This window comes from Bicyclus anynana, chromosome 3 (genome assembly GCF_947172395.1).
Source record: "Bicyclus anynana chromosome 3, ilBicAnyn1.1, whole genome shotgun sequence".
Taxonomy (NCBI): domain Eukaryota; kingdom Metazoa; phylum Arthropoda; class Insecta; order Lepidoptera; family Nymphalidae; genus Bicyclus; species Bicyclus anynana.
Window position 1 is genome coordinate 5,972,055 of NC_069085.1, and position 21,637 is coordinate 5,993,691.

Genomic DNA, 21,637 nt, shown 5'->3' on the forward strand with positions numbered 1-21,637 from the left:
TAGACTGCACAAACTGTGTGAAAGCATTTTGTACTGCCTCCTGGGAAGAAAACTTCTTGTCACGTAGATAATAGTCCAAATCACGAAAAAAATGGTAGTCTGTTGGAGCAAGGTCTGGTGAATACGGAGGATGACGAATAGTTTCTAACTGCAGTTCCTGAAGGGTTAAAATGGTTTCTCGTGCTGTGTGAGGTCTCGCGTTGTCGTGGAGCAATAATGGTGAAGATCGATTCATGAGTCGGGGCTGTTTAACTGCTAGTTTTGTCAACATGGTTCGGAGTTCGGCACAATAGATATCTGCCGTTATTGCTTGACCAGATCGGAGAAAACTTTAGTGAATAACACCATGCTGAGACCACCAAACAGTTACCTTTACCTTTTTATTGGTAAGTTTTGCTTTAGGACACTGTTGTGGCATTTGACCTGGGGTCAGCCATTGCATTTTTCTTTTCCGGTTATCATAAAGAATCCACTTTTCATCACATGTTACAATTTCAACACACAACAAGGCAACACAAGTTTCAACACGCGTTTCTTTCTGCAGATCAGTCAAATCATGAGGCACCCATTTTTGGTATTTTTTTATTTTATTGATTTGACGCAAGTGAGTCAATATTGTGGGTAAGGTAACAAAAAAGGTTTAAAAGGTTAAACCATGCCGCTAATTCCTGGGTAGTTTGACTAGTATCGGCTTCCACTATCTCTCTTAATTCATCGCTATTCACCTGTGTGGGCGGTCTTCCTCGTGGCTCATTCTTTAAGTCGAAATTTCCATCACGAAAGCGTTTAACCCAAAATCGCACGGTGCGTTCATTAGTAGACCCCTCTCCAAACGCAGCATTGATATTGCGGGCTGTTTCTGCCGCGTTAGTTCTGCGTCGGAACTCGTATTCAAAAATCACTCGAATTTTCGCAGTATCCATCTTTCTTGTCTAAATTAATATGACATTTTTCATCACATCATAAATTCATAGTATATTTTACATGCATTCAAGTTCGCATAAATATCGACTCCCGCTAACAGTCGCGATATTGTACGTGACGTCATCGTACAACAATTGCCCGGCCCGTTCAGTCAATTACGTATTTACGAACTAATGGCCCTTATATTAATTTACTCTTTGACTAATGGCTAACCATTAGTTCGTCAGTAGATAAGACAGAAATACGAAATTGCCTGAATGGGCCGTGTAAGTGTTGTACAATGACGTCACGCACATTAAACGCGGGCTGTCGCCGCGCGTTCACTTTTGAATTCCATATCTTGAGAACTAATTAACGTATCAAAATAATGCTTTCACGAGTTTTTTTTTTATTTTCAACGGAGAATACAGAAAGCTAATATTTGAAAATAGTGAACATTCTTCATTTAAAATAGGCTATTAAGGATGATCATGATGCTATTTTAAATTAAAATGCCTTACTACAGAGCCTAGCACTCTCTTTATAGGAGTAGGGGATATGGAGCTTACCCCCACCACGCTTATCCCATTTTCTCTAAAAATATTGGCGGCATAAAACGTAACTGTAAGAAAAAAATACATTTTCCATTTAGAACATCTTGTGCTAACTCGTAAAAGCATAATTATATTTTCAACTTTTTTTTAGAAATTATATAAACTTTATTTAATACAATAAATTTTGCTTATACAATTATTTACACTAACTAAATACAATAATATTTAACTAAATTACACGTAACTAACCTAACGAAAACTTATTATAAAAATAAAAGAAAATAAAATATAAAATTATGTCTACAGATTTAGGCGATGTAAAATTCATCCTAATCGATGTTCATTGGTAAACTTATTTTTTTATTTTTTGGTATCTCTTCAACTTAATTAAATATAATATAACTAATTATTTTTGTAACATGTATTTGTTCTCTTAAATATAAAATATAATATATTTAAATAAAATAGTTTTTATACATAGATGTAGTTACTCGTAAATGTGATTTAATAATAAATTACAAATATATCAAAATATATATAGTGCCCAATACAAGTTATAATGGTTTTTAATCGACTTCAAAAAAAGGAGGAGATTCTCAATTCGACGCGTATGTTTTTTTTTTTAATATTAGTTACTTCATAACTTTGTTATTTATTAAATTTCAGACAATGCACATAATTATTTTTGGTACAATGCACATAATTATATAATGTATATTTTGTCACATTGTAAAATTTATAGCACACCTGTTGTAACAATATCTTTAAAGCGATATTACGCGTGGAAGGAAGGTATGAATATTCATTTAATAAAACTTTGCTCATATTTCTTCTTTCTTTCTTCTATCAATTGACTTCAATCTCAATGGCCATCATCTTTTAGAGTTAGTTTAACTTCATCATTAAGAACACCTAAGACAACAGTACATGCAAATGTTATTTCAAGGCTTTATAAAAATTTTAATAAAAAAATTCAAAGTTGCTTTTTAGTTTAGGTTAATTTTTGTGTTGGAAGTCGGTTGAATTTTTTTATTAAAATTTTTATTTTTTAATTTTTAGTGTTAGCACACCTACTGAGTGTGAACAAAAATTAATAAGCAATTAGTTGAAACGTTATTTTCTTATGATAAGTATCTAAGTCCTACAATTCCAATTTTAAAAATACTACCCTAACTCATACACAAAATTTCACTCCCCCTTTATCCACACGTAATATGAATATTCAGAAAAACGTGAAAGGTGACTGTCCTCCGTCTTCATCACCAGACACCCTATGCAGTCACAATCTATATAGTTGGAAAGTTCTCATCAATATAAAATTTATCAAGTCCAAACACAAGGTAGCTACTGTGAACCGTCGAGGAGTTCCCTTAACTATCCTTCGTCTTCATCACCAGACCCCGAATACAGTCACAACCCATCTAGGTGGAAAGTTCTCATCAATACAAATTTATCAAGTCCAAACACAAGGTAGCTACTGTGAACCGTTGAGGAGTTCTCATAACTGTCCCTCGTCATCATCATCAGACCCTTAATACAGTCACAACCCATCTAGGTGGAAAGTTCTCATCAATACAAATAAATCAAGCCCAAACAGAAGGTACCTGCTGTAAATCGTTGACGAGTTCCATCGTCTGTGATTCGGCTCCATCATCAGACCAACTCCAGACCTTCATAAAAGTGTAGTGGTTTAAAATACTTTATGGAAACACGAACAAACGCACTAGTTGTCCCTACAATTTTCGAAAGTTCCTCTCGATTTCTCCAGGATGCCATCATCAGATCCTGACATGAAAAAAATGGGACCACCCTGGAACCAAACCCTTCAAAACAAAAAAAGAATTTTCAAAATCGGTCTACAAATGACGGAATTATCGCTGGACATACATAAAAAAAAAAAAAAAAAAAAAAACATACATACAGCCGAACGTAGAACCTCCTCCTTTTTGGAAGTCGGTTAAAAATAAGGTCAGTATAGAATTTCGGCAGATATGTTGTTCGGCATGTCATGTTTAGATTTTCATACGATAAGTCTATCTATGCTATTAAAATCAGATCGAAAATTCGTTTGATGTTTCCAAATTTTTTGAATCATGAATTTAAATTTTTCACAAATCCCGGTGAACCTATAGATTTTTCTGGATAAAAAGAAGCATAGTAATAATAATTATAATAATAATTGTTTATTTGCAAGAATTATTGATTTTTACAACATTCAACTAAATTAATAGTGTGCAAATATTAACCATAAATTTTAATAACCTCTTCCATTAAAATTTTAAAAAGCTTGTTTCTGTTTCGGTATCGTGTAAATAAAAGACAGACACTTAAATTTTAATTATATTGATTAATACTTTTTCACTTAAAAAGGTAGGTGGTTGAAATTAAAGTTAAGGTATTTGTGTGTTATTGCAACGCCTCAGCTCGTGTGTTCGGAAGACTTCCTTCATGAAGTAGGCGGACTTGCGCGGCGTGCGTGTGAGCTGCCGAGAGCTGTAGTCCACTTCGTACAGACCGAACTTTTCACTGAAATATATTATCCATAGATTCAAAAATGCACTACCTACCCTGAGAACTCATTGTAAATCTGTATTGGAGAAGGAATGTTACCATTTACAGTTTGTATGTATAACGCCTACCGTAGTCGAAAAACCCTATGGTTCACAAATAACCTTCCTGCGCTACATGTGTGTCTGCCTACCTTACATTGTGATGTACGATAATGTTCCACCTATGTAATGAATAAATGAAATATAGCTATTGCTACAGTCGTTATGTCAGAAAATGAGGCTTAGAAATGCAAATTAAGCCACAAAGCTGAGTTTTGGTTATACGTGGTTAGACGTGAGCTCCTCCCACATCATATAATGCACATCACGTAATACACATTTTTCCATATCTATCACCAGAAAATAGCAAAAGAAAAATTTCATTACCTACTTTTTTAATTTTTTCGATCGATATCTCAAAACTGTTAAGAACCTTAATTATAAACCTTAAAAAGAGCAACAAGATTGAGGTTTTCTTAATTGGTCCAGGTCAGGCTGGTGGGAGGCTTCGGCCGTGGCTAGTTACCACCCTACCGGCAAAGGCGTACCGCCAAGCGATTTAGCGTTCCGGTACGATGCCGTGTAGAAACCGAAAGGAGTGTGGATTTTCATACTCCTCCTAACAAGTTAGCCCGCTTCCATCTTAGACTGCATCATCACTTACCATCAGGTGAGATTGTAGTCTAGGGCTAACTTGTAAAGAATAAAAAAAAAATAATGTTCGTATCTTAACGGACAACCGAATTATTATACAAAATCTGAATTCAACCCTTACTTTACGATGGCGAAAATTGGATACCTATAGGAAATCATGGTCGAAAAATTTAAGTTAAGTTTTTCTAGGCTCTCCCACGTCATAACCAAAATTCAACTTTATCTGATATTTTGGTAGCTGAGATCCCTGGCCCTATACTCTTAGTAGGCTGTTAAAGCTTTAAAGGCGTTTAAAATTCGTACATACATGTATCCTCTCGACCATTCATAGTTATCCATTAAACTCCACGCGGTGTAAGCTCGCACATCAGAACCTTCCTCCATAGCGTCCAACATGGCGGACATGTACTCTGTGTAGTAAGTGATACGGACGTCGTCGTTCAAGCCGCCGCGGGTCGGAAAACCATTTTCAGTGATGAAAACCGTTGGGTTTCCGTAGTCCTTCCTTATGTGTGTTAACAACTTGTAAAATCCCCATGGAACACACTGTAATGCCATGGAAAATAGACATACTTTTTACCTATTAAGGTCTTAATTAATCTAATAAACAACAGTACATAAATGTGGACGAAAATCATAGAGGTCATTGACAAAAATTCAAAAATCTTACTCAATTAATTACATAGAAATTTTTACGGATTTTATGAGTATCATAACAGAGTATTAATACATTACGTCTAACCCGTGATATTTAATTCATACTAAGTATATAATTCTTTACACTCAAAAATTGTGTTATGAGGTGTCTGATATAAAATAACATAAATGAGACGTATGTATTAATAGCTGACAGCGCGCGATTTCACCCGCGTGGTTCCCGTTCCCGTGGAAATACGGGATTAATATATAGCCTATAGTATTCCTCGATAAATGGGCTATCTAACACTGAAAAATTTTTTCAAGTCGGGCCAGTATTTCCTGAGATTTTCGCGTTCAATCAAACAAACAAACAAACGAACTCTTCAGGTTTATAATATTAGTATAGATTTATTTTACCCTACCTTCATAAAGTCCGAGTCACCAAGATTCCATTCTGGTAACGTGGTATAAAACACCGCCAGGTCGTCTTTGAATGAAGGAGATTCATAGTACCCATTAACAGAATCATTTCTGTTTACATAATTGGAAAAATAGTGATTCAATCCGAAAATATCCGAACTTCCTCGGATAAATTCAATTTCATCTTGCGTCAATTCAGGCAGTCTGGATCTGAAAAATCCTTGTTCAGCGCTTCTTGCGGCTATTCGTCTTTTCATTGCCGGTGGAAAGTCACCAGTTTTTGAAAATATCGGGTCAGTATATTGTTTTCGCTGAAACCAAATTTATTTATATTGTCAGATAATTTGAAATTGGTCTCGCGCGAGCAGAGAGAGTCACAAACCTATCCTACAACAATGCTCGAAACTTTTTATAGCCCGGTCAAATTTGTCGGAAAAAAAATTACTGCCCAACAAGGATCATTAACACAATCCAGACAAATAATAAAATAAATGTTCTTTTATTTTTTTTTCATTCGAATAATTAATTAGCAGTTTTTGAAGATAATAATGGTGGGGATAATGGTGTTTACAACAGTTCTTGGTTAAAAGGGAATACTAATACTACCTACACTAGTAACTAATAATCTAATCGTTTATTTTACATCATCATTATCATTATCAGCCGGTATCATTAGCTGGGCATAGGTCCAGCTGTGGAAGTCTATCAGCATTGTGTTTGGAAGTCCATCCAAGAGGTATAGCCTCTTGGATGGACTTCCAAACACAACGGTCTCGAGCCGCCAGCATCCAGCAGCTCCCTGCAACCAGCTTATTGTCCTCGGTCCACCTAGTTGTACATACCTCAAATTGATTTGCTTCATCGGCCACTTCGGCGTCACTTTCTGTCAAGGGTTCATACCATTGAGCGCTAAACGAAATAAATATTATTCCTTTTTGCTTTGGTCTAAAATCTTGGTCGTATATATGATACGCTGTTGCGTGTGCCAAAAGCAAATTTTTAGCGCAAATATATTCAGGCACTCCCTTGAAATCTAACGCAGGAGCTAAGAACGTGTGACCGTACGAATAATGGCAGACAGCATGCGGCTCGTTTATAGTGATCCAATACTTGACTCGATCTCCGAACAATGTGAATACAGTTCGTGCATAATCACCAAACCAATCTACAATGTGAGGGTTCACCCAACCGCCGAGTTCTTGGAGTCTTTGGGGCAAATCCCAATGGAATATAGTGACCATGGGTTCGATATTGTTTTTAAGTAATTCATCTATCAAGTTGTTGTAATATGCTACTCCGGCTTCGTTAATTTTATCTGGGAAGCTGGTAGGCAGTATTCTTGTCCAAGAAAGTGAGAACCTGTAGAAGTCAACACCTAACTCTCTTAACATCTCCACATCTCTCTTGTACAAATAGTATGAGTTGACAGCAATGTCTCCAGTCGATCCGTCACTAATCAAGTCTGGCCGCGTATGAGTCATGTGATCCCAAATACTTTCAGTTTTTCCTGTTGGTAAATCAAAGAAATATTTTATTCAAAAAGTATTAGTTTGCATAGTTTTTTGTTTTCTGAATTTGAATTATTATAAAGGTTACGAGTAAGTGGCATAGTAGTCATTAAAATACTGGTAGTTACAGCAATTGATCCTACGAGTGTCATCCCAGACAAACAGGTTAATAGACAAAAACAATAATATTTTTTTTTCTTTCAAAATCCAAAGTGTAAGCCCTAAAGAGATGAAGCTAAGTAGATATTTTAGTAACCCAAATATTTTATTAATTTATAAATTAGTATGTATGTATGATGTCGATGTTGATAGTAAAAAATGACATAATTATTACCGTCGGCATCCCACGCTCCTTCTATTTGGTAGGACGATGTAGCGGCCCCGAAAAGAAATCCTTTAGGAAATTTTCGCACTTGACATTTATGTTCAGGTTCCATACTGCATTGTGATATTAATACTTTGAAACAAAAACTGTAGGTAATAAAATAATAAATTTAATAACATTAAAAAAAATATATTTCGAATAAATGACTGAATTTTAAGTAGATGCGAGTATATTAGTGTTTTTACTTACGTCACAAATAATAATCGAATTAATGACATTTTGTAAGATATTTATTACTTAAATTTAATTTTAACACTGTTGTGTATTGATACAATTGTGCACGGACGTAGAATGTTAAATGTGGTCAAAAATTCTTGGTATTATAATAACACATACGTACGTACGTACGTATATTTGTTATAGACTGTTTAATAGATCAATGGATTAACGAATGAATCTCAAATTTGTCATGTTCGCGAGACACTTGTGGAATTAGGGTTAATAGAGCCTACATAACAGATGTTTTTTTTTTATTTTAGGACAATGGATTTTCGTTTAACTACATTTTATTTAACGCGATATTACACGTTTTAAAATAGTATATGTGCGTTTTTTTGAAATAAAATTATTTAAAATTTTTTTGTTGTTATAAACAAGGTAAACATAGGCAATGGCACAGGTTAATTTACGAATCTCAAATAAGCGTCGCCTTAAGGATACTGCCTTCTGTATCTGACTCCTGATCTAACGGTCAAGCGAAACTTTCTTAAAGTGAGCTAAGCTTTAGTTAGTATGAGTACCTACTATACACTGGTAAGTACGGAGAATTGGTTGAATTGGAATTGGTGGTATAGCCTATAGCCTTTCTCGATAAATGGGCTATCTAACAGTGAAAGAATTTTTCAAATCGGACCAGTATTTCCTGAGATTAGCGCGTTCAATCAAACAAACTAACTCTTCAGCTTTATAATATTAGTATAGATATATATGAATGTATGAAATGTGTTGCTAAGCGCAAAACTCGTGAAGTGTAGGGGTAGAGTAGGGGTAGGGTAGGGTAGGGGTAAGGGGTAGGGAAGAAGTGCACATAAGTCAAAGCGAAGCTTGACCGGGTTTGCTAGTAATTATATAATTACGTCCTAAAGGGCTTTGTAGACTTACAGAAAATAAATAAAACATTAGGGCTGAATTGAAATTCATCTGCTTTTAGCTTTTTTTATAGCTTAAAAAACCAATGTGCATGCTTCACAAAATGTAAATAACCAAGAGAAAAGTTCACAAATATATTTGAATGTTTATAATTTCTCTTCAACGTGCCTGATTTGCTTTTATGATTGATAGGAAGATGTTATGGTACTGAAAATAATATTTTATTTATGTTTTAACAACTAAGATGTGTTGTAGCTAAATCAGGTAGGTAGGTATAACAGTGAAATTAAAACTACGAAACAGAAACTGCAACTTTTATACAGAAACTTATATTGAAATTAAACAGCCTTTAACTTTATTGACAATTAAGGTATCACAAACATAAACTGAATAAACGCTCCACGCGTTAGCGTTAACGATGTTCGTTCCAATTAATCAGCGAATTTATATAATCGCCCTTTAAAACTGCCAAGGTAATTTGACCACAACACACATCTTTCTTATAAAAGAAGTAGCTTGTACCTAACATTTTGATTGAGTGAACAATAACAGCCTACAGCTATTTGTATAGGATAATTATTTTTTAGCAAAATAAAAATACACTTACTTCGTACAGAAGCATAATATGTCTTAAGACTTACTTTTACATATCGACTATTTTGACTGACAACTTTTGCCTGATTAAATGCTACTACGTCTATCATGATATAGGTAATTTTTTTTAGCAAGTATTATGTAGGTACTTGCTAAAAAAAATTACCTATATCATGATAGTTTTATAACAGGTTATGGTGGGCCCCCAAATAAGGATAGAATCACATTTTGAATCAGTCATTTTGGATTGACTGGTTCATTACTTAACGCTACATCCAGCTCACAAGTCCTGGACTTTGCTCGGAGTTTTTCTCTGTACCACACGATGGATCCAGCACCCGCACGGTGAATCCATGTATTACTAAGATATTCGTCTCTCTACTGCTGTGGGGACGCTCCCGGAGCCCGGCACCGGTACAGTAAATGTGTGTGGAATATACCGCTCAGCAAGTGAGCGGACTTGCGCGGCGTGCGTGTGCGGTTCGGCGAGCTGTAGTCCACTTCGTATAGACCGAACTTTTCCCTGAAAAGCAACATAAAGACACATAAATATAGCCTCAATGACTCAACGGTAAGAGCGGTTGGACTCATCACCGAGGGGTGGTGGTTCAATCCTCACCCTGTTGGTCTATTGTCGTACCCACTCCTAGCACAATCTTTCCCGACTAGTTGGAGTTAGTTAAAAAAATAATAATAATTTGTGTATATTTATTTACTAGTAGACAACATGCGGTTTCACCCGCGTTTTTCCCGTTCCCGTAGAAATACGGAGATACAATATTGCCTATACTCGTAGTATCCGGGGATAGTGTAGCTTCCCAACGGTGGAATAATTTTTCATATCGGTTCAGTAGTTTCGAAGAAAAATTCAATGCAAACAAACAAACAATCAAATCTATCCTCTTTATTTCACCCACGTAGTTTCCTTTCCCGTAGGAATAAGTAGGATAAAATACAGCCTATAGCATTTGGGGATAGTGTAGCTTACCAATAGTGAAAGATTTTTTCAAATCGGTTCAGTAGTTTCGTAGCCTATTCAATGCAAACAAACAAACAATCAAATCTTTCCTCTTAGTGTACTAACTAAATTAATATATTTACAGTTGCAATTATAAGTGTGCATTTTTTTATAAACATTTGAACAAACATTTAACAGAAGAATCACAACATGGGTATGGTAACTTTCTATAAACTTACTTGTATCCCCTTGACCACTCAAAGTTATCCATAAGACTCCAGGCTGTGTATGCTCTGACATCAGAGCCTTCCTCCATGGCATCCAACATGGCAGACAAGTACTCCGTGTAATATAAGACACGGTCGCCATCGTTCAGACCGCCGAGCGTGGAAAACCCATTTTCAGCAATGTACACGGGCGGGTTGTCGTACTCCTTTCTTATGTATGTTAGTAATTTGTAGAATCCCCATGGAACAAACTGTAATTTATGTTTAATTTTTGAGTCTTAATTACCAAGAAGTAGGAAAATTTTCGTTACGTATATAAAACAAAATTCCATGCGGACGAAATCGCATGCAAGTTGAATATAATAATTACGACATGTACGACCTTGTTCAAGTGGAATTTGGTTTTCTTCGGATAAGTATTTTTCACCGCGGCAGAGGCTAGGTATATAGATGGTATATAATATATGTTGTAGAGTAAACTTCAAACCAGGACCTATATAAAAATTTCGTTCAGTAATTTCCCAAATTTATGTAAATAACTGATAGGTACAGCCAGTGGCGTAGCTAGGTCACCAAGGGCCCTAATGCAAATAAAAAAAAATGGGGCCCCACTTCCATCTAAAGTGGTTATGTTATATAAAGTAAAAATTTTCATCAGATCTTTTTCGTTTTCGAAATAGAGGGCCCCCTGAAGTTGAGGGACCCGGGGCATTGCACCGCCATGCTCCTAGCTACGCCATTGGGTATAGCCGAAAATGTATGTGTATTACTTATATACTTACAATGGAATTCATAGACGTAGTAGGAGCACCCCCAGACGATCATTCACTCGCTGAGTGTCAAATTCTCAAACAAATAGAGGTTAAATTTGACACTCAGCGGCTGAATGATCCCCTGGGGGTGCCCCTACGTCTATCAATTCCAATGTTAAATACCTTTGTAAACTTCGATCGGCCAATGTTCCATTCGGGCGGTTCATAATAGTGGACTGCAAGATCGTCGTCATAAGAAGGAGATTCATATTGTTTATTTACTGTATTATTTCTGTACACATATCTAGTGGAATAATGATTTAGTCCAAAAAAGTCAGAGCTGCCTTTTAAGAGTTCAATTTCACTTGGTGTGAATTCAGGGAGCCTGGACTTTGGAAATCCTTGCTCTGCGCTCCTAGCTGCAATCCGTTTCTTCATCGCCGGAGGAAAATCGCCCGTCTTCGAGAATATTGGATGTGAATATTGTTCCCACTGAAACAGTATTATAAATTAACCATTAACCTATATAAAAACCTTAATTATAATCATTTAAACTTACTACTCTACAAAGATAACACCTCAACAGCCAAAGATGACAGCCTGATAGACTATGTATTTAGTACCCACTTCTAACATAGTCTTTAGTGCCCAGGGCTGATTGGGGAAGGAATATTGTTTTTATTAAAAACATGGAAGCTAAAAATCGGTACACAGACTCTTTGTTACCAACGAAAAATACCTGTTGTTTTTTTTGGAAATCTTCCCCCAGCCCCTAAAATACGGGATGGAAATTTGTGTGAATACTCTGCAAAATTGGTATAGGTTCTATGATACAAACGAATAATAAAATAATTTAATGTGAACAAACTAAATCAAAACAAACCTAAACCGTGTTGCGCGGGCGAAGCCGCGGACAAAAGTACATGCATAATTTTAAAAATCGTTTTACGTACTTCAAAATAATTAGCATCCCGGGCTGCCTCAGGTTGATTTCTAAACAAAGGTTCATACCACATAGCACTTAATGCGATAAAAATTATTCCTTTCTGTTTGGGCCGAAATATTTTATCGTATATGTGATAAGCTTTAGCGTGGGCTAAAAGCAAGTTCTTTGCGCAGAGGTACTCGGCAACTCCTTTAATATTCAGAGCTGGAGCTAAAATAGTATCACCATATGCGTAGTAACAAGTTTGATGTGGTTCATTTATCGTCACCCAGTACTTCACACGATCTCCAAACAACTTGAATAAAATCCTCGCGTAATCCGCATACCAGTCTATAATGTAAGGGTTTGCCCAACCTCCCAGTTCTTGAAGCTTCTGTGGCAAATCCCAGTGGAATATTGTAAGCACAGGTTTGATGTTGTATTTCAGAAGTTCATCAATTAATTTATTGTAATACGCTACTCCTGCTTTGTTGATCTTATCTGGGAAACTCGTGGGAAGTATTCTGGTCCACGAAACTGAGAATCTATAGAAGTCAACACCCAACTGTCTCAATATTTGCACATCCGTTTTATACATGTAATAGGAGTTATCTGCAATATCGCCATTCGAACCATCGATGATTAAATGCGATCGCGTATGCGTCAGACGATCCCAAATACTTTCGGATTTACCTAAAATGTGGATACGAATAATCATTATTCAAAGTATTAGTTAATTTCAAATACATTGCTTAAGTATTAATCTTACCATCTACGTTCCAAGCCCCTTCTATTTGATAAGCAGAGGTGGCTGTCCCAAATGTGAATCCATGAGGAAATTTACGCACTTTACACCGAGATCCCGCACCAAGATACGCAACTTCAACTCTTATTAACACTACACTGTAATGTATTTATGAAATATATTAATTTAGTGTCTACTTATGCTTTGACAACTAGGTATTAAGATTTACAAAATAATGATGAATGATAACACAAATACAAAGAGCTATTACTTCAAAAACTTTTGAACTCTTTAATTACGTAATAGCTTAGTTTCTTTGAAATTAGTATCTTTAAAAGTAATGACACTCGTATCTTTACCAACTGTTTAGTTTTCCAAATGAAACTAAATAATCTAAACTAGTTTACAAACTTCGACACACATTAAAGATCTCGTCAATAAAGAAATAAACACATCACATATACGAGTATCTCATAACTTTCTCAATTGAAGTTAATAAAAATATAGATAAAGTCCACAGCAATCTTAAAGTAGCACAATGTCTTGTCTTCAAAACTGCTAGTGCAGCTAAGTAAATAATTATGAAAACTGCTTAAACAATTTATATTACTTCAAAAACTTTTGAACTCATTAATTAAGTAATAGCTAGTTTCTTGAAATTAGTATCTTTGAAAGTAATGACACTCGTATCTTTACCAACTGTTTAGTTTTCCAAATGAAACTAAATAATCAAAACTAGTTTACAGACTTCGACATAAACACATTAAAGATCTCGCCAATAAAGAAATAAACACATCACATATACGAGTATCTCATAACTTTCCCAATTGAAGTTAATAAAAATATAGATAAAGTCCACAGCAATGTTAAAGTAGCACAATGTCTTCAAAACTGCTAATGCAGCTAAGTAAATAATTATGAAAACCGCTTAAACAAATAATAATTTCGCTCTATAAATTATTATACACAATTAATTGTACTCACATCACAATATATTTAAAATAGAACATATTATCGATCGTTTTAACTAGAACAATGTTACGAATTACTTGCCCCACATAGTACTATGTCAGAAGGGCGTAAAATATAAATACGTTGAAATAAGTAACGCTTTGCTTTATTTAATACGTCGGTTGACCTTATGGATTGAAGGTGAGACTTTTGTCAGTTATTATAACACCTTCAGATTTGTACGATACGATGTTCATTACATTGAACATCAATGTTTGTAGGCAGGTATTCGTCGTTATCAACCCATATCACTCACTGCTGAGCTCGAGTCTCCTCTCAGAATGAGATGGTTAGGCCAATAGTCCACCACTCTGGCCTAATGTGGATTGGCAGACTTCACACATGCAGAGAAATAAGAAATCCTCTGGTATGCAGGTTTCTTCACGATGTTTTCCTTCACTGTTTGAGACACGTGATATTTAATTTCTTAAAATGCACACAACTGAAAAGTTGGAGGTGCAGAGGAGTAGGCAGGTATAGGAACAACAAATCCACGTGATATTTTAGTTTTTAATCATTATTTCAAATTGAATTCATTTGTTTGGTATGCCATCAATGGCGTGTTGTGCCTTACCTTTGTCAAAATTTGTTGGGGGCCCAGGGTAAATGGGAGATTTTTCTCACAAAAGAGATAAAAATGGTTGCTTAAAATAATTATGACAGTGAGAATGACTTATCTTTAAGAATGTTTCCATTTCCATCCTAAAAGGCAATCTTTTACTTTGCTCGTTCGTTCGCCCTTGGACCTCCTTAATCCGGTTCTAAGCTAGGTTCTAGGCAAATGTCTACTAACTATGAACTACCTCTCTACCAAATTTCAAGTTTGTACGTCAAGAGGTTTTTGATATTTCGTGATGATATCTTTCGCTTTTATATAATATTTAGATTAGAAGATTTAAAAAGGTTTTGAAATATTTAAACTAATTATATTCTCTTATAGTACATATTCGAAAATAAATACTGCAATAAAAGTTTACCTTATTATGGAAATTGTTTAATTAAATAGATGAGAAATTTTGTATCATAATGATGATTTGAAGGCTTTTGCCTTGAAAATTTATGGAAAATAGGTTAATAGTTGGAGGTAATCGTTTAGTTTATGTAATGACCGGGGGATTTATCTTATCTGACACCACATCGACGGCAAGGCTGTAGTCGCAACACAACCATTGAGCACAATCACTCTGTTGCGGGTTGCGCTTAATATAAACTCTTCGCTGAGTTATGTTATAGTCAGCAGAGTTATTATGTATTTAGGTGTACTATTCAAATAATGAGTCTCTACGTGATTTTTCATCGTATTTTCGTTTTTTAATTATCTAATAATAGATTTTCAACGAAATAACATACGTAGAGTGGGATTATTACAGTAGTGGTGGTAGCAAGTGGTAACGTTAGTTTAGTAGCAAGCAAGTAGTAACATTTGCTCGTAAAGTATCGCTTATTTCACCAATTTCAATATAGTAATGTATCTCATTACGCACATGTGCCTTGCCCTGGGCGTTTGCCCAGACTGCAGGGCACAGAAACAAAACTAATAAGCAACACTCTAGAATTATGATACAAGCATCTATCGAATTTATTTAATAACAAAAAAATCTTATTAAAAATATATATCTTTTTGTTTTATGATCTTTGAATGATGATATTTCCGACTAATTAACTTCGATAAAATCGAAGTTGGTAAATTACGCGTACGAATTGAGGTCCAAAGTGGGTAGCTAAATTACGTGAATTTTAATCTTTCTCGAATCTATTTTACTTTAATTCACATTGTCAGATTAGATCCAAATAGTTTTATAAATGTACAAGTTTGCTTAGTGTAACCTCAGCATTGGTAGTATTAGTAAAACGTGAGGACCGAGTTTCAATATAAAATAGAGAGTTTGCGGCCAATACCAGTAATGTAGTACGAGTATCTAGAGATAAGACTAATAGGCTAGTTGACACTTGTAAGGGCCAGGCTTAATAAAAACACAGTTTTACTTTGTTAAAACGGCTTAAATCGGGAACGCATATGGTGACGCTTAGGCGCTTGGCGTAAAAGTCGTTGATTTTATTTAAAAAGCTGTCAAAGTCCTATTATCTATGACACCACAGACTGTTCTGTTTTCGGCCCTTTATTGTAAGGCACAGATTACATAATTAAAGGCGTTTGCGTCGCTAACAACACTTTTTTTTAAATGTTCTTAAATAGTCCATTATCGTTCTACAAGATTTAATTTTTTTTTTCAAATTTTTTTGAGACGTGATTACATTGATATTTAGATTAAGTTTTATAAGGAATCCTTAACTTTTATTAATCAAAATTGATATATTTCGGACCCGTATTCCATGTACACGAAATTAATATAGTTTATATTAAATATGAGTCAACTACCCTATTTAAAGATAAATAAATACGGATCTTGTTGATCAATCAAATTAATCTATAAGTACTAACATATAGAGGTAAAATTTGTAGTATTGCTACTGAACCGATTATGAAAACTCTTGGACCTCGTGAGTGTCATAGGCATATAAGAGTGTTATAGGTTTTATCTTCGTATTTTCACGGTAACGGGAACTACACCGGTAAAAAACGCGGGACATCGGCTAGTTATTTAAAATAGGCATGAAACCACGTAGTATTTTTAAGTATTTTTCTTAGTCATGTTAATAGCTTTCGTTTTTTTAATAATGGAGCTACTTTTGGAGACAAAATTAATAAAAATACAGTAAGATTTTTCAGATTAGATGTTTATTATTTTCCATCGTCGATGCTGATTGGTTTGCTCATGTCAGGCTCGTAGTGGAAGTCTATACTGCGCGTGCGAAGAATTTCCTTATACACGTAGGCAGATTTGCGTGCCGTGCGCGTGCGCTGCGGGTCGTCGTAGTCCACCTCGTACAGACCAAACCGTTCCCTGGATACATAAGTCATTTAAGAAGCTACTCGAGTATTTCATGATCAAGTCATTGTGAAATTTAGATCGGTAATGCCCACCGTCAGTCGGTCGTCGGCCCAGGGAACCCAGGTGCACCCCCGTATAAAAGTATATGTAGATAATAATATGATGTATAGATAAGGATCTGGTTAAATAATTGACTTAATAAGTGTGTTTCTTGAACGCGTAAGACGCGTACGCGTACGCGTAAGAAAAATACATTTTATTTGTCAGGGCAAAATGTTCGTCGTACCAAAGCTGCGAAGTAACATTTGAAGCTGTATTATTTTTTTGTATTATTTTTTTTCTGTTACCAACAAGCTTATCAAACAAGAAAACGAACAAACAAACCAATCGTAAGCCTACAAAAAATATCGTAGAACTCATGTAGGGTCAACAATCTTACTCATAGCCCGTTATGGACAAATAAAATATGGATTAAAAAATGTCGTAAAACGTTGAAGCAAACTTTTTTTTAAAAATTAATAATTTTATTATGGAAGTTAAATTTTCAAGATTTTTTTAGATATAATTAAATTTAAGTAAAGTTTCATAATTACTTTATTTTGGCCAATAGTGGTTAATAAAGTATTTCAAACCTTCACTCTTTTGGACCGACTTCAAAAAGGAGGATATTCTCAAGTCGATCGGTATGTGTTTTTCAATACCAGTAGGTACCTACTCCATTCTAATTTAAAATTCTTATTTTAATTAAATAAAATATATATAAATTTAAATAAATAAATTTTGAAAAACCATGAAATTGTCTGGAATAAACTTTTATGCCAGAAATTCTTTCTATCATCACATGTGAGCCGGATCAAAGAAAAATGTTTATTTTTATTTCCATATGAACAATCGGATTTCCATGTCCCAATTTTTCCACCACCAATCAACCGAAGCTAAGAATACTCGATTAGTTCATCAATATGCTCTTTTTTATCACTCGAGTATATATGCAGACTTTCGGTTTTTCTTCCCCACTTTCACCCCCACAACTTTTAAACGGCTTAACCGATTTTCTACAAACATATCTAAATACACTTGCATATAAGTCACCTATATTAAAAAAACTAAATTTAAATCACTTCATCCCTTCGGCAGCTATGGTGTCACAGAGAGACTGACAGACAGACACATATATACATACATTATAACACCCGGGGTGTTATATACATTATAACACTTAATTAATATTAAAATATTGTATTGTATATTGTATTGTATATGCAGTAAAGCTGCTTACGTATATCCAAACATCCATTCGTAGTTGTCCATTAGACTCCATGCCATATACGCCCTGACATCAGATCCCTCGTCGACGGCGTCTAAGAGAGCTGACAAATACTCTCTGTAATACATAACACGATGTTCATCGTCCAAGCCGCCGTATGTTGAAAAACCATTCTCTGTGATGTACACCGGTGGGTTTCCGTAATCTTCCCTTATTTGTGTCAGCAATTTGTAGAATCCCCAGGGTGTAAACTACAATATTATTATAATATGTAATGTATATAATAGGTTGATGCATAATTATCCGGCATTTTAAAGTTGTTTATTATTTTTGCAAAATTGCGTGTCGAAAACCATATTCATATACGCCTTATTATGCTCTACCACTTCGAGAAAGGATGGTAAGCACTACAGTCATTTCGCGATGTCAATGAACTTTTTGGAAAAGGGCGAAAGAAATCAGCAAAAGTCAGTGTTTTTGACCGTTTTAAATCAGGTGATACCAGCTTGGACGATAAGTCAGGAAAAGGTCAGCCATCGGATTCCAAAATTTGCAATAAGTTTTAGACAATTTCGATGACTTGGTGGCTGTTAACTAGGATTAGGAGTCGCCGGTCGCGATCATCATCATTTTAAGCCGATTAACTTCCACTGCTGGACATAGGCCTCTTGCATGGAATTCCAAGGATAACGGTATCGAGCCGCCAGCATCCAGCGGCTCCTGCAGCCTTGATAGTGATCGGTGATTATTCAAAACATACCCTACCCTTAACCTAAGCAACGTGGTGGGTCTAAATAAACCCCTCTCCTATAAAGAGGGAGGTCTGGCCATATGGTTAAACAGAATACACACAGACATATAAAATTTTTAAAAATGGCGTTTTAAGTGTGTTTGATTTAAATTCTACTATTCTACGATATCTATAGATTTAATTACCATAACTTTTTCCGATTCACCGATTTTCCATTCAGGCGGTTGATATAAATCCACTCCTAGGTCGTCTCGCAGTGAAGGGGATTGAAATTTTCCAATCACAGATTCATTTCTGTATACGTAGTAACTGAAATAGTGATTCAATCCAAATATGTCAGAACTTCCTCGTATGTATTCTATTTCTTCAGGGGTAAATTCGGGCAGTCTAGATCTAGGAAACCCTTGCTCCTTGCTCCTCGCTGCAATCCTTTCTTTCATTACAGGAGGGAAATCACCAGTCTCAGAGTATATCGGATGCACATACATACCCCACTGTAAAAACACATATTATGTTAAAACTAGCTACTAGCAACTAGTCACGCTCTGATACGATTTAGATGTGTCCATCTTGAATTTAAGTATGTTATATTTAGTTATCAGCTGTTAAGTGGCAAAAGAAATGAATAATTAAAAAATTAAAATATTGTCATGCCACAAAATATGTATTTAAATATGACCCTTTACTGTATATCTATACTATTTTTTTAAAACTGAAGAGTTTGTTTGTTTTTTTGTTTAAACGCGCTAATCTCAGGAACTACTGGTCCTATTTGAAAATTTTTTCAGTGTTAAATAGCCCATTTATCGAGGAAGGCCCATTTATCGAGGAAGGTTTAGATGTGTCCATCTTGAATTTAAGTATGTTATATTTAGTTATCAGCTGTTAAGTGGCAAAAGAAATGAATAATTAAAAAATTAAAATATTGTCATGGCTATTTATAATCCCCGTATTCCTACGGGAACGGAAACCACGCGAGTGAAACCGCGCGGCGTCCGCTAATACAAATTATGACAGAAGCATGTGAACCCTACACCTCTGGAATAGAAGATAGAACGGAGTGGGGGCAGTGAGGATCTCGTGTGCCCGCTAGTACGGTGAAATCTTTGCGACGCGGCGTCTCAACGCATCGTGTGCCTTCAGCCTTAAAATATTAATCTGATCATACAATTATTTACCATGATCTGATTCGCATCAGCAGCTGCTTCAATTTCATTTTCATTTAACGGCTCGTACCATTGTGCGCTAAACGCGATAAAAGCTGACCCACCAAACTTCGGTTTGAATTCCTGGTCATAAATATGGTATGCTCTCGCGTGCGCTAACAACAAATTTTTAGTACAAATGTATTCACCGACACCGCTGCCATCTACCATAGGCGCCTTCGCCTTATCACCATATCCCTGATTACAGATCTGATAAGGCTCATTGATTGTTATCCACAATTTGACACGATCACCAAACAATCCGTATACTGTTCGCGCATAATCACCAAACCAATCAACAATGTAAGGGTTGGCCCAGCCACCCAAATCTTGCAATTTTTGCGGCAAATCCCAATGGTAGAGTGTAATCATTGGAGTTATATTGTACTTCAACATTTCATCGATTAAGTTGTTGTAATATTGTACACCTGCTTCATTTATTTTATCAGCGTAACTAGTGGGAAGTATTCTTGGCCACGATAGTGAAAATCTGTAAAAGTCTAATCCCAATTCTCTCATCATCTCTACATCTCTTTTATATAAATGATATGAGTTATCTGCGATGTCTCCATTGGAACAGTCTTTGATTACGCAAGGATTTGTGTGCGTTAAGTGATCCCAGATATTTTCTGCTTTTCCTGTAAACAATTGTCGTGTTGTACAAATAGAAAACTATGGTAGGTAATTAATTGAAAACTTTCTGGTTTGATTTCATATTATTATCATAAGCTTCTATTCTTACAGAGAAGATGATTTGGATCTCAGTTCTACCAGTTGCTTGAATGCGGATTGGCGAGCCGGGCAAGAAGGATGGCAATGTGGTTTACCTATAATTACTATTTAAAATGCTTGTGTGTCACTCATTAGTAATAATAATCGGGACCGAATAAATTATAGTCAGGGATCTGTAGAACATTTCGTACAACTGATTATTACTATCAAGTTAATGTATCGTGTAATTTTATTTCCAGGTAATTCACTTAGCTACTGGAATCAAGAATTTTCGTAAATAAAAAAGTTGATCGTCTCAAGATGAAGCTACTCACGAAAAATTAACTTGATAGTCATCATCATCATTATCAACCCATATTCGACTCTACTGAGCTCGAGTCTCCTCTCCGAATGAGAGGGGTTAGGCTAATAGTCCACCACGGATTGGCAGACTTCACACACGCAGAGAATTAAGAAAATTCTCTGTGGTGCATGCAGGTTTCCTCACGATGTTTTCCTTCACGGTTTGAAACCCGTGATATTTAATTTCTTAAAATGCACACAACTGAAAAATTGGAGGTGCATCCCCGGATCGGATTCGAACCCACACCTTAATTGATAGTAATTTTAACTTGATAGTAATCAGTTGTAAAAAATGTTCTACGGATCCCGGACTATTACATTGCTTTTTGAAGCAAGAAGTGGGGACACTGCCATCTTACGAACTACGAGATGCTAATGAGAATTTCTCGGAAGAAAAGCTCAATATTTTGGAATCTGTGATCCGAAGCCGCACAGACTCCCTTCTGAACCAACGGGATAATCAATAAACTAAACTTACCATCTTCATTCCAAGCACCTTCAACTTGGTAGGATGCGGTGGCTGTTCCAAACAT

The 21,637-nt window shown here is 35.5% G+C and overlaps 2 protein-coding genes across 2 annotated transcripts; both read right to left on the reverse strand.

Moving 5' to 3' along the window:
• Window positions 1-3,820: 3,820 nt before the first annotated feature.
• LOC112054037 (lactase/phlorizin hydrolase) lies at window positions 3,821-12,875 on the reverse strand. Its single transcript, XM_024093683.2, has 9 exons — window positions 12,186-12,875; window positions 11,416-11,724; window positions 10,493-10,731; window positions 9,675-9,818; window positions 7,562-7,698; window positions 6,562-7,226; window positions 5,722-6,030; window positions 4,968-5,206; window positions 3,821-3,983 (listed from the first exon to the last, which is right to left on the reverse strand). Exons 1-9 carry the CDS (start codon window positions 12,873-12,875, stop codon window positions 3,848-3,850), a joined length of 2,868 nt encoding a protein of 955 aa, XP_023949451.2. The 3' UTR covers window positions 3,821-3,847.
• Window positions 12,876-16,656: 3,781 nt separating this feature from the next.
• Window positions 16,657-21,637, reverse strand: LOC112054038 (myrosinase 1). Its single transcript, XM_052890889.1, has 4 exons — window positions 21,583-21,637; window positions 20,004-20,668; window positions 18,087-18,325; window positions 16,657-16,819 (listed from the first exon to the last, which is right to left on the reverse strand). Exons 1-4 carry the CDS (start codon window positions 21,635-21,637, stop codon window positions 16,657-16,659), a joined length of 1,122 nt encoding a protein of 373 aa, XP_052746849.1.